The following is a 14,041-nucleotide window of genomic DNA, read 5'->3' as shown; positions in this document are numbered from 1 at the left end:
CTGCTCACACAAGCTGCAGAGACAGCCAGGCTGGAAGGGGTTGTGACATAGAACCACTCTCTCTGGGGCTCCGATCTGCCTCCATCTCACCCCAACACCTTACAATCCACCAGCTGTGACTCAGATCTAGCCTTGACCCCAGCTTAGCCTCTTCTTACCTGGATGACTTCGGGCAAGGCCCTAAGGCTCTCTGAGCCTCAGTATCCTCTTCTCTAAAACGGGCTTGCTGAATGTGTTGCCTTCCTAGGCTGGCCGTGCAGCACAGAGCCTGGCTCTTAGCAGGTGCTCAAGATTCACCACACCATCTGTCTTCTTTCACCAGAGGGCGGGGCTCCTGCCTCACAGGCCTTCGTGCCTAAGAATGACGTTCTGTATGCAATGGGTGCTCTCATGCTGTTGGCAAGGATGACAAAGATGATGAAGACTGGCAATCAATTCTTTCTGGCTTCCCACACTCCTCAACACAGCCTGCCTGCACGGCTGGCCCTGCCTGATTGATTTGATTATTAGGGTATGCAGGAGGGCCCAGGTGGAACCTCCACAGTGGGGAAGAAGGATTGTCAGGAAGTCAGAGAGAAGGCAGCAGATGCAGGAAGGGCTGCTAAGACTCGGTGCAGAGAGACGGGGGTGCAGGGCGCCTGCGAGAGAACATTAGTGAGCCCCCCTCAAGTGTTCCTCAAAGCTACTGGAAACCAAGTCTTAATAAATTTCTAATCAACTTCCAGAGCTTCCTGCTGAGGAGATGGATGAGGGAGCCTCACGAGGTCTGGAGGAAATAAATAAAGTTCCAGCTCTTGGCTAAACAGGAGGTTGTCAGACTGGGTGGGCCTCAGGCTGGAGCAACGTGCTCCCACCATTTCTCCTCGCTTTCATCCTTCGGGGGAACAAGGCTCCCCAGGATCCAGGCATCTGGGATGGAGGCCCAAAGAACCCATCCTTGCTCGGTGAATGGCCCAACTCTGGCTCCTAGTATGCAGACCCCACGCCTGAATCACAGACTGGCTCCCTCCATGTCTCATGGAACATCCTGTCACAGGACACCTGGAAGAACTCAAGTGGCCAAGGCAGACGGGAAAGGAGCTAGGCTGGTCCATGCATGATTTGGCTTCCTCACTTGCTGTTCCCCAGGCCCACTTGACCTGTAGAGTATGTATGTATATTACTCACATTTTGCAGCATTTCGGAGACGGGGAGAGAGAGAAGTACTGGCTGGACCAGAGGTCCATAGTTGGGAGGTGGGGGTAGTGGTCCAGATTTAGATTCAAGTGTTAACATTCCTTTTTCCACAATGGGAGAAAAGGAGGAAGGGTAGAAATATAGCTGTTAAAAACACAGGCTTAAGAAAATGCCACTTCCAGCCAAAATGGAGTAATAGGGACTAGATCTACCCTCCCAGCTGAAACAACTGAAAAACCAGATAAAATACATGAAAATGGCTTTCAAGATGCCAGACATCAGACAAATGAAGGACAGTGACCCTTGAGAGATGGGAAATTAGCAAGGTGAGCCATATGGGTGTTCCGGTTTACTGCCAGCGGAAAGTTTCCAGGCCACGGAGCAGGAAACTCAGGCAGGACTCAATGGACTCCCTAAGTTGAAGAACGGAAATGAGAGTCTTGGGAGAGTGAGGCAGCTGGAGACCACAGGGCAGGGTATGGAGAGAAGACAGCTGCCCAGAGAGACAGACAGCCCTGGGCTTTCAGAGAGGGACCATCAAACATTCAACAGAGGGCAGAGTGAGTGCATGTTTGTGCAGAGACTGCCTGAGGCAGGGAAAGCATCACCCCAAAATTATAGGAAACAGTGTCTGGCACCCATACAGGACCAGAAATAGTATCTGTTCCTATCAGCCATTTTGAAAATCTCATCATTCATGGGACACTGAGTAGACAGAATACTCAGAAGAGCATTGCCTTAGTGATGGGGAATAATTACTCTTAGATTAAATATGGCTTGATCAAACTGTTCTCAAGTTTCTGAACTGCATCCCAGAACAAAGCACAAGACTATTTATGGGAATACAAAATATCTAGCATATACCACAACAAATTTACCACAGTAAAAGTCACAATGTTTGGCATCTGACCAGGTATCATCAGACATGTAAAGCAGCAGGAAAATATGAACCATATGAAGAGAAAAGGCAATCAATCAAAACCAATCCAGAACTGACGTATTTAGAATTAGTATGTGAGGACACTAAAATAGTTGTTATAACTGTATTCCACATGCTCAAAAAGCTACAGGAAACAATGAACATGTTAAGAAGAGAATGGAAGACATATATTTTTAAAAGATCCAAATCAGCTTCTAGAGATGAAAACTGTAACATCTAGTATCAAATATACACTGGGTGGAGCCTTTATTAATAGCAGATTAGATATTGCAGAAGAAAACCTTGTGAACTTGAATATATACCAATAACCATCCAAATGAAACACAAAGAGAAACAAAGACTGAAAAAAAAGAAGACAGCATCAGTGAGCTGTAAGACAACTACTCTAGGTGCCCTAATATATGTGTATTAGTCTCAAAGGAGAGGAGAGAGAAGACACACACACACGCACACACACACACACACACACACACACACACACACACACACATTCTGCTATTATTTATTTGAATATATATAATATATATACATATGTATCATTGCTATTATTTCTTTGAATATACATACTACATATACATACATATACACTATATACACATATACATATATAATATATACATTCAAAGAAACTTTAAAAAACGATGCCTTTCTCCCACTAGCCATACAAAAGATGAAAGAATGAATCACCAGCCCTTCTGCATTACTAAAACAGTCTTTCAGACAGAAGGGAAATGATACCATATAGAAACATGGATCTGCACCAAAAAAATGAAGGTTACTGGATATAGTAATGACATGGGTGTTATTATTTGTCGAAAGTCAGTTTTTTAAAAATGGTTTAAATAGTAAGAAAAATTAAAGCAACTGTATGGCTTTTCCCATGTCATTATTATATCCAGTGCCCTTTATTTTTTTGTGTGCAGATCCGTGTTTCTATGTGGTAGCATTTCCCTTCTGTCTGAAAGACTGTTTCAGTAATGCAGAAGTGGGAAAAGCCATACAGCTGCTTTAATTTTTCTTACTATTTAAACCATTTTAAAAAACTGACTTTCAACAAATAATAACAATGAGATCACACCAGTGCACTCCAGACTGGATGACAGAGTGAGACTCCATCTCAAAAAAAACAACAGCCAAAACTTGGAAGCAACCAAGATGTTCTTCAATAGGCAAATGGATAAATAAAGTGTAGTACATCCAGACAATAGAATATTATTCAGCACTAAAATGGAAAAAGCAGGCTGGGCATGGTGGGTCACACCTGTAATCTCAGCATTTTGGGATGCCGAGGCAGATCAGGAGTTCAAGACCAGTCTGGCCAACATGGTGAAGCCTGAAACCCTATCTCCATTAAAAACACAAAAATTAGCCAGGACTGGTGGCGGGTGCCTGTAATCCCAGCTACTCGGGAGGCTGGAGCAGAATCACTTGAACCCGGGGCAGAGGTCGCAGTGAGCAGAGACCATGCCACTGCACTCCAGTCTGGGTGACAGAGTGAAACTCCATCTCAAAAAAATAAAAAATAAAAATAAATAAAACATAAAATGGAAAAAGCTATCAAGCCTTAAGTGCATATTACTAAGTGAAAGAAGCCGATCTGAAAAGGCTACATTCCAAATGATTCCAACTGTATGATATCCTAGAAAAGGTAAAACTGTGGAGATAGTAAAAAAAATCAGTGACTGCTAGGGATTGAGGGGAGGGAGAGGTGAAAAACTGCAGCACAGAGGACTTTTAGGCAGTGAAAATACTGTACATGACACTATAACGTGGGTCCACATCATTATATGTTTGTCCAAGCCCACAGAATGTACAATGCGGAGAGTGAACGCTAGAGTAAACTATGGACTTTGGAGGATTCTGATGTGTCCATGTAGGTTCATCAATTGTGGCAAATGCACCATTCTGGTGGGGATGCTGATGGTGGAAGAGGCTGTGCATGGATAGGGGCAGAGGGGAATATGAGAAATCTCTGTACCCTCCTCTTGATTTTTCTGTGAACCTAAAACTTCTCTTTAAAAAAAGATCTTAAAAATAATAAGCTGGGCCAGGCATAGTGGCTCACACCTGTAATCCCAACACTTTGGGAGGCCGAGGCGAGCGGAGGTCAGGAGTTCAAGAGCAGCCTGACCAACTCAGTGAAACCCCATCTCTATTAAAAATACAAAAATGAGCCTGGCGTGGTGGCACACACCTGTAATCTCAGCTACTCAGGAGGCTGAGACAGGAGAATTGCTTGAACCCGGGAGGTGGAGGTTGCAGTGAGTTGAGATCGCACCATTGCACTCCAGCCTGGGCGACAGAGCGAGACTCCGTTTCAAAAAAATAATAATAGTAGTAACAGGCTGATGTGATGCAGAGACCTGTGTTTGATCCTCAGCTGTGTGCCCTCCAAGCCTCAGGTTCCTCACCTATAAAATGGATCTGAACATGCCGATTCCATGGGACCATTGTAAAGATGCAGTGAGATTCTGTGTAGTGTTCAGCACAATGCTTGTCTGGTACCTCAAAGCCAGAGGCAACAACATTTGAGAACCACTGGGTTGAAACCATTCACTATTGGGACAGGACAGTGCAAGACAAAAATAAGGTTGAGCTCTTACCCCGAGGCATGCTTTCACAGGAGAGTTTACAGTAAGAACAAGGGAAGGAGCCCTCCTGTCTCTGTCGTCCATCCCATTTCCCTGTAATGAGTGTCAGCCCAGCACACAGAAGGTTCCTGGAATGTTCCCTCCCTTCCCCCAGCATTATGGCCTGAGTGTCACTGCACTTCTTGGATGATGTGGGCTTTCCCTGGAGCAAGTGAGCATCCCAACAGGCCCAAGTGGAAGCTAAGGCTTTTTAGGACCTAGCCACAGAATGTCACCAATACTGCATTCTCTTTACCAAGAAAGCCAGTAGACTTTCTCTTCACCAAGACCAGTCCCAGATTTAAGGGAAGAAGAATGAGATTCCCACACCTGAAGCTGTGGGCAGCAAGCGTGCCCAGGAGGGGGTGAGGGAATGCAAGGAGGCTGTCTTTAAACCTGGGTGACCCCACCAACGACACAGGGATTTTGGACTTAGTCCTGAAAGGCTGTGATTCTCACCTTGTCCCCAGCCTACTGGGCATCTAGGTGGTCCTGTCTTCTTGACCACCCCTGGCTATAGAGAAATGAATGCCCTTATTCACTGCTCACATTCTCCAGTCTCCTGGGACTCAGGGACTGTGTGGAGCAGGCTAGGGTGTTTCCAGGGTTGGGGAGTGGGCAGCTGGGTGCTTCGAGGACTCAGAGGTAAGGTGGGACCTGCAAGCACACCCTCAGTGCCTGCAGCCTCTCTTGCACCCTTATACAGCCACATTTACCTCACCAAGGAGGGCGCCTCTGCGTAAGAGGATCTGCCAGATAACTGGTGTGTACTCTGTACATCCAAGGAGGATATCGATTTAATGCTTAGCTTCTGAGTGGAAAATCTTTCTAATATGGCTTATGCGTTCTGGGTCTTCTTAAGCCAAAAACAGGAATCACATTTAACAACATGGGGAAGAAAAATCGTGGGCTTGGAGTCACGTGGATCTGGTTTCACTGATTTAGTTAATCACAAAAGCATGCACTCCCAGCCCCAGGCATCCCTCCAGCTTCTATTCCCTGCATGGATTGGGGTTTTCACAAGGGACTGCTTCAACTATATCCCGTTCCCTTGCTCAATAACTTGCAATGGCTCCCACTGCCTACTGATTCTCACCTCAGCAAACTTCTCACCCCAGCAATCAACACCTTCTATAATGTGGCCCTGACCTCTCTCTCCCAGCCCTGCTGCATCCCTATCCTCTAGCTCTAAGGACTCTGTGAATATTTCCTGGGCTTTCCTACCTCGATACCTCTCCACCTAGAACAGTCTTAATTCCCAGGCCCACCAGGCGTTATCTGCCTATAGTTCTAATCCATCTACAGCCCCCATTCTCCAAGTCCTGATGATGACAGCTGTTCAGTGGCACTGGCATTCGACACTTCCAACTCACTGTCTTTTCCTGTTCATGTCTTTTCATGAACGTACATCTTGTCCTCATCCAATCCTCTAATAAATACTTGAGAAGCTACTATGTGCTGGGCGCCTTCTTCAACCCGGCACTTGAACCATTCCCCTCTTTGGGTTCTTGGCCAGGCCCATCATTTCTCCAAGATTTTATAAACACACAGAAAGAAAATCTATGTCCCATTCAAGTTTGCCCCACAGCATCCCTGTCCCAGTGCCTGTCATGGGGCTTGTCGCAAGGCAGGTACTAGACATTTGCTGAGCAAGTAAATGGATGGATGCACCAACATTTCTCTGCAAACTGCCCACTGCTTAGGGATAGACTGCACAGGGAGACAGTGACTGTCACACACTCCTGGTGGCCGCAGGACACACCTGGAGCAGAGGTTGAGCACCTGTTCCAGCCAAGCACCACCAAGTGCTGCAGGTAGGGAAGTAACAGTTCCCATCCTTACGGGGACAAATGGGGCGAATCAACAGCAGAAAGCAATCTACTAGAAAGGGATAGCGGTAAGACCACTTCCTGGAGGGAGAAGAGATAAATCCTTCTGAAATAGATTTGTCCTGTACCTTCATCGTATCTTTCTCAGGATGAAGCAATACAGTGGAAAACCCAGCGGCTTTGCAGATACTCAGGCCCAGATTTGAAATCCAGTTCTCCTCCTTACAAATGGCATGTCCTTGGGCGAATTATTTAATCTCATTTAGTGTCCTGACCTGTAAAACCGGGCCTCTGTCAAGGACTTGTAAGAATTTGCTGTGATAAAACATGCAAAGCACCAAGTGTCTGGCATGTAGTAGGTGCCCAGCAAACCTTAGCGTCTGTTCTCATGTGTGTGAGATTTCATGTTTCTGCTCCTTGCGGCCAGCACAGTACTGTGCATGTAACCAACATCAAGTATGTGTCAAGGAGAATACATTGACCAAGTGGAATGCGAATTGTAAACAAAAAAAGAATATCAAGAACCTGGTCTCTGGGCAGGTTCTGCCTGTAGATGTTAAAAAGCTTCATGTTTATTTTGTCTAGTTACCATGGCAGCCACTGATGCTCCAGTCAGCTCCAGGGTTACCAAGGATCAATTTATCTTGTAACCATGGAAATTCCGGAGGTGCAGTGGGATCCAGAAGGGAAGGCAGACACAGCTCCTCTCCCCTCTAGAAATAAATCCTTGAAAGCCTCCTTAGTTTTCGTGTGGCTAAAACCATCATTATCTAAAATGATGTTTACATGACAATATTTATAAGCATGGATTTAGGCACAGGAGATGTAAAATCAGGCAAAATAAATAAATAAATAAAAGAGGGGAGGCAGCAATGATCAGAAGGACAACTAGCAACATGGAAAACTAAAGAGTCTGTGGGGGAGCCAGGATCTAGACCCTCAGAGCTAACTTGGGGCTTCTGCATCTTTTATGCCTCCATTTGCAGACTTGCAAAATCCACACACAGTCTGGATTTTGCTGTCACTTTTTAATCAGGCTTCCACCACAGGTGAAGCTTGGGGAAAAAGAAAGTGTCCCCTCAAACTTCATTCCCTATAAAAGAACAGAGCAGCCGATGGGGTCCCTGCCACACACCCTGGAGACAGAAAGGAGCCTCGGTGGTCCCCTGATCTCTCTGCTCCCACCATAACCAACCGACACAACCAGAGAAGGTGCAAGATGCGGCTTTGGTAGATTGGGACTTAGTCTCCCAAGCCAAACGCAGCCCCTCCCTGGAGCCAGCTCTGGGTCTTCTCCAGGGCCACAGACAGATGGGGAAATCCGGGGTTTGTCTTTGTTCTGGCTCAAGAGAGTGAAGGCACAGAAACAGAATCATCACCCAGGCCCAGAACTCCAGGGGATTCTGCTGGAGCAAAATTCAAGCTGTGAGAGGTCATTTGTTTTTCCGGCCATTGGGAACCTGTTTGTGTCGGGGAAGGGTTCTGGCCGCGCTGGCCACTGGTGGCTCATCAGACTCTACACAAAGCAAAACAGGACAGACGACCGCGGCTCCTCGACGCTCGGCCGATCATGGTCACAAAGCGGGTCTAAGCGCCTTCCTCAGGCGGCGTCAGAGGGGGCGCCCGAGGTCACCGGCAAGAGACAGATTACCCGCGCGTCGGGAAAACACTGGGGAAGAGACAGTCCTCCAGTCTGCTGCCCCGGCCTTGGAAGGCTCCGGGACCCCAGAAGGCGGACAGCAGTGGGGGATGGGCAGGGAGGGGGTGACTCGGGCCGCCCAGGCTCCTCGCAGCCTCCCTGCCGGCGAGAGGGGCCCCGGTGGGAACAACTCGAGCCGCGGGGTTGCGGGGCGCCCCTCCCGCCCCACCCTGGAAAGCCGCGATTGCCTCCCCCGACGCGCTCACCAGGTGAGGGTACACCGCTCGGGACAAAGGACTGGGACGCGGATACCGGGCTGGCGCCACGGTCCAGCCCCGGCGTGGAAGGCGACACCGTGGCCCCGAACCTCCCCAAACTTGGCGGCCTGGGGCGCGTGGGGAGGGCGCCCCGTTACCTGCGCGGCCATAAAGGAGAGATCCATGGTGTCGCTGCCGCCGCCGCTGCTGCCGCCCGCGCTCGAGTCCTCGCTGCTGCCGCTACCGCGGAGGGTCCGCCTCCTGCCCGGCTGGCGGGGATCGGGCGGAGCGGTGAGCGTCCTGAGCCCCCGCGGCGCCCTCGGCTGTCTCTGGGCTTCTGGTTCCGGACGAAGACTGGGCGGAGGACCCCGAGCGCGGGGGCGGGCCAGGCGGGGCGGGGCTCGGGGGACGGGGCGCCCCTCCACGTGACCACTCCCGGCCCCACCCCCGGGGCGGGGCTCGTGAGAAATCCCTAGCGCTCACAACGGCCTCCCTACGTGGGCAGATGGGGAAACTGAGGCCCGAGGCCTCTCGGCTGGTGGTGCAAGAACCAGCCTGGGACCCAAGTCCGGCGCTGTGGACGCCCCGACCCGTGCAGTTGAGCCCAGCCGCCCAGGGCTGTGGGCAGCGCTGTCTTGAGGCTGGCATGTTACCACTGCCTGGGGACCAAGATCGGAGGGACCCAGCTTTCCGCACCAGCGCTCCTCCCAGGGTCCGGTGTGCTCCCGGTCGGCAACTGGGCACCACGAGGTTTCATCCTAGCTCTGCTTTGTTGTGATTCTTGGGCAAGTTAGTGTCTTCGAGCCTAGATTTCCTCATCTGTGAAATGAGAGCACAGAACTGAATAATTAAACAAGATAGGGAACACAGCACGCGGTGTCCCCAGTAAACGAGAGCCCTAACATGGCTCATCAGCCCATGGAGACCAGGCTGCGAGTGGCGTCTGCGAGGACTGCACGGCGGGTCCTCCCTGGCCCTCTCCTCAAACGAGTGTCCGAAACCATGCAGATGCCACAGTGCAAGCGAGGGGAACCACAGAGATGCCCACAGAGGCCCATTGCTCTGTGTGTGTGTGTGTGTGGCGGGGGGGAGGCGGGTGATGTGTGGACACCCTAGACTTGGTGACACGTGGTGACTTGGGCTCACTGGGAGGGAACCAGTGGTGGTCTAAGGGGTCTCAGTGAGTATGACTGGTCCCTTTGGGTGTTGTCTCTCCCAGGTACTTCTCAGTCATGGTCATCATGAGCCTCTGTGTTGGGGGCAGTCTGGGACTCCTAGACTTTGTCTCAGGCAAGGAAACTGTGGCACGGAGAGGTAGAGGGGTTTGTTCAAGGTCCCCCGCAGCTGGGGGCCCAGTAGGGTCTGTGGCTGTGGGAATGGGACCAGAACCTCACCGAGCCGCAGAAGGCTCTCAGTAAGTCTTTTTACCTTTCCTTTCTTTTCCTTCCCTTCCTTTCTCCCTCCTTTTCTTCCTCCTCTTCCTTCTCTCCTTCCTCCTTCCCTTTTTTTCCTTTCTTCTCTCTTTTCACCTTTCCCATCATGCTTGCCTTTTTCCTTCCTCCCCTGGTCTCTAAACCTCCCATTTCCCTGGCCCTGCCTCCCCTCCCTGTTTTTAGCCAGTACTGTGCTCGCCACCTCCCAGCCTAGTCAAGCCGTCTACCTCGTCCCATACTTTCTGCGGCCAACGGCAGAGCAGCCTGCCCAGGATTGTCCGGGGCTCCACGTCTGCTGTAAGAAATATTATGTACTCTTATTGTAAAGTCTTAAGCTTCACAATAAAAGGGCGTATATGTTGTGTGTGTGCAATTTGAAAAATAATGTAGTTCTGCGTGAGTTAAAAAACGGAACAATAAAAAACAGTCTTCAAGTCCTGGGGTGTAGCTCTCCAAAGGCATCTCCTACCTGCCCCCTTTCCTGGGTTACCTCCATCCCATTTAGTATTCACTCATGTCAGTTCTCTTGCTTTACTTTATAGTTTCACCTTTATAGTTTACCTGCTTTAATGCTTTATAGAAAAATTAAATTGCTCTTTGATTTGCTCTTCCATGTCTTCTTTGTTTTTTGTTTGTTTGTTTGTTTGTTTTGCTCAGCATTGTTTGTGTAGCCAATGTCTATTGTTTTTCAGTGCTACACAATGTCCCATTTGTATGACTTTATCACAGTTTTTATTGATGCATTAACCCTTTGACATATACATTAGTCATCTCCAGGTTTTCTGATAATGCAAAAAAAAAATGCTATGGACATTCTCAATCTTGTCTTCAGATGCACAGATGCAAGGGGTCCTCAGGGAATATGCTAGAAATGGAACAGTTGGGTCTTGTGATCAGCTCATCTGTACTTTTATTGACTGATGCCCATTGCTTTCCAATTTCTGATTTCCAAGGAGGTTTGGCCCAGTGTATTATTCTTCCTGTAGTAGGCATGGATTCTTAGTGCTCCACAATTCACCAACACTTTGTACTGTTAGGATTTTTTTTTAAGTTTTGCAAGTATGATGTGATGAAGATGAAGTAGTGTTTCGTTCAGATTCGAGCCTCATTTCCCTGATTACTAATGATACTAAGTATCTTGTATGCATCTATTGCCCAGTTTCATTTCCTTTGATGAGAAATGCCTTTCACCAGGTCTTCTTGTGCTTCTTTCAAAAATTTGCTTGTTTTTTTAATTGATTCTGTAAAAGTATGTATTTTAGACACTTATCTTGCTAGTTAAAGGTTTTTAAATGTCACCTTTCATGTTTACATTTCGTTTTACTCTATTATATATTGTCATGAACAGAAGTAAATAATTTTAATTTGGTCAAAATTTATTAATATTTTCTTTTATAGTTAGCACTTGTTTAATAAATCCTTTCCCAACTTGAGACCATAAAGATATTCTCCTGTAGTAGTTTAGTAAACATTTAAATACTTTTTTTTCACAGTTTAGTTTTGTATAAGTGATATTTTGTGTGTGAGGTGGGAGTAAGGAAGCAATTTTATTTTTCTCATATTAACATTCAATTATCCCAGCCCATATTGAGTAGATCAACTCTTTCCCATTGATATGCAACACCAAATTTGTCAGGCATCCATCTAGGCACAAGTCTGTTTCTAGGTTGTTCTGTTTTATTGTTCATCGGCCTAACACTAAGGCTATTCTGATCTAGATACTCAGTTTCATGCTAATTCATGTATAAGAGAGCAAGTTTCCTCACTGCGTTCTTTTTAAGGAGTTTCCTTAATACCTCTGGCTCTTTGCTCTCTGGATACATTTTAGGGTGACCTTGTCAGTTCTCCCAAATAACCTGGACTTGAAAACAATTCCATTAACTCTTTTTGGGGATAATTGACATCTTACACATAACAAATATTTCTCTTCTAGAACATGGCACATCTCTTTATGTGCTTAACTTTTCTTTAATATTTCTGTATAAAGATCTCAAAAATCTTTTGCTGAAATCATTTCCTGGTTCCTTTCTTAAAGATTTTATTTTGAGATGGTTATAGGTTCATATGCAGTTGTAGGAAATAATACAGAGATCTCATGTACCCTTTACCCAGTTTCTCTTAATGGTAACATCTTGCGAAATTAGAGTACAATATCAGCCCAAACCTGTTGACATCGATGTGAAGATACAGAACATTTCCATTACCACAAGCATCCCTCACTTTGCTCTTTTACAACGAGACCTACTTCCTCCCTGCCCCATCCACTCTTTAACCAGGGGCAACCACTCATCTGCCCTCCCTTTCTATAATTTTGTAATAGTAAGAATGTTATGAAAGAATCATACAGTAGGCCAGGCACAGTGGCTCACACCTGTAACCCCAGCACTTTGGGAGGCCGAAGTGGGTAGATCATCTAAGGTCAGGAGTTCAAAACCAGCCTGGTCAACATGGTAAAACCCCATTTCTACTAAAAATACAAAAAATTAGCCAGATGTGGTGACGAGTGCCTCTCAGCTACTTGGGAGGCTGAGGCAGGAGAATCGCTTGAAGCCAGGAGGTGGAGATTGCAGTGAACTGAGACTGAGCCATTGCACTCCAGCCTGGGCAACAAGAGCAAAACTCCGTCTCAAAAAAAAAAAAAAAAAAAAAGAAAGAAAGAATCATACAGCTTATATTCTTTTGAGATCAGCAGTTTTCACACAGCATAGTTTCCTGGAGGTCCATCCAGACTGTTACCTGTATCGATAATAGTTTGTTCCTTTTCATTGCTGGGTGTTATTCTATGTTATGGTTGTATCATTATCATAGTTGGTTTAACTATTCACCTGTCCAAGGACATCCTGGTTGTTTCTAGCTTTTGGTTTTTGTGAATAAAGCTGCTACACACATAGTGTATGGCTTTTTGTATAAACATGTCTTCACTTCTCTGGGATAAAGGCCCAGGATCATATGGTAGTTACAGTTTTCATTTCAAAGAAAGTGCCAAACTGTTTTTCACAGTGGCTGTAACATTTTACACTTCCACTAGCAACGTAGGAGTGGTTTTTCCATATTCTTGCCAGTATTTGGTGTTGTGATAGTTAATTTTGTGAATCAGTTTCTCTCGGGTGCCCAGATAAAGCATTATTTATAGGTGTGTCCAAGAAGGTGCTTCTGGATAAGGTAAGCATTTGAATCAGTGGATTCAGCACAGTAAATTGGCCTCCTCAAGATGGGTGGGCATCTGTATTAGTTTGTTCTCACGCTGCTAATAAAGACATACCTGAGACTGGGTAATTTATAAAGGAAAGAGGTTTAATGGACTCACAGTTCCACATGACTGCAGAGGCTTCACCATCATGGAAGAAAGCAAAAGAGAAGCAAAGTTTCATCTTACAAGGCAGCAGGCAAGAAAATGTGTGCAGGGGGACTCCCATTTGCAAAATCATTAGATCTCATGAGACTTACTCACTACCATGAGAACAACATGGGGGAACTTACCCCCGTGATTCAAATATCTTCACCTGGCCCTGTCCTTGACACATGGGGATTATTATGATTCAAGGTGAGATTTGGGTAGGGACATAGCCAAACCATATTAGTGTCCTTCAGTTGAGGATCTGCTTAGAACAAAAAGGTAGAAGAAGAAGGCATTTGCCTTTTTTTTTTTTTGCCCCCTATCTCACTGCCGGAGCTGGGACATCTCATGTCATCTTGTCTTGCTCTCAGACTGGGGCTTAGGCATCATGGACTCCTCTGATTGTCAGGCCTTCAGATTTGGACTGAATTACCCCACCAGCTCTCCTGGGTCTCCAGTTTGCGGATGGTAGATTTTGAGACTTCTCGGTCAACTCTTCCTAAGAAACCGCCTCTTGTATACCTCTAGGAATATATAAGAACATTTCTGTTCTGTTTCTCTGGAGAACTTTGGCTAATATTGGCATTGTCCTTATTTTTAAATTTTAGCCATTATGATAGGTGTGACACGATATCTCATGGTGGTTTTACTTTGTATTTTCCTAAGGAAAGGCTAGCAATGTTGAACATCTCTTCAGATGCTTATTTGCCATTGGTGTATCCTTTTTTGGAGAATGTCTATGGATGGAATCATACAACTGTACTCTCTCCTTTGTCTGACTCTTTTTGTTCAGCATGATG

At 46.6% G+C, this 14,041-nt stretch overlaps 1 protein-coding gene and 1 long non-coding RNA gene across 2 annotated transcripts in view; one reads left to right on the top strand and one right to left on the bottom strand.

Moving 5' to 3' along the window:
• The window catches only part of C2H14orf132 (chromosome 2 C14orf132 homolog), a 44,249-nt gene extending 35,388 nt beyond the window's left edge, over window positions 1–8,861 (bottom strand). The window contains exon 1 of the mRNA XM_010339471.2: window positions 8,630–8,861. Coding sequence (XP_010337773.1) covers window positions 8,630–8,656 — 27 coding nt within the window. The 5' untranslated portion in view covers window positions 8,657–8,861. The remainder of the gene's footprint in view (window positions 1–8,629) is intronic.
• LOC141582669 (uncharacterized) overlaps window positions 1–14,041 on the top strand; it is a 530,026-nt gene that overhangs the window by 62,433 nt on the left and 453,552 nt on the right. The window lies entirely within an intron of this gene.

Source organism: Saimiri boliviensis, chromosome 2 (assembly GCF_048565385.1).
Source record: "Saimiri boliviensis isolate mSaiBol1 chromosome 2, mSaiBol1.pri, whole genome shotgun sequence".
Classification (NCBI taxonomy): domain Eukaryota; kingdom Metazoa; phylum Chordata; class Mammalia; order Primates; family Cebidae; genus Saimiri; species Saimiri boliviensis.
This window is presented reverse-complemented; position numbering and strand designations above follow the sequence as displayed.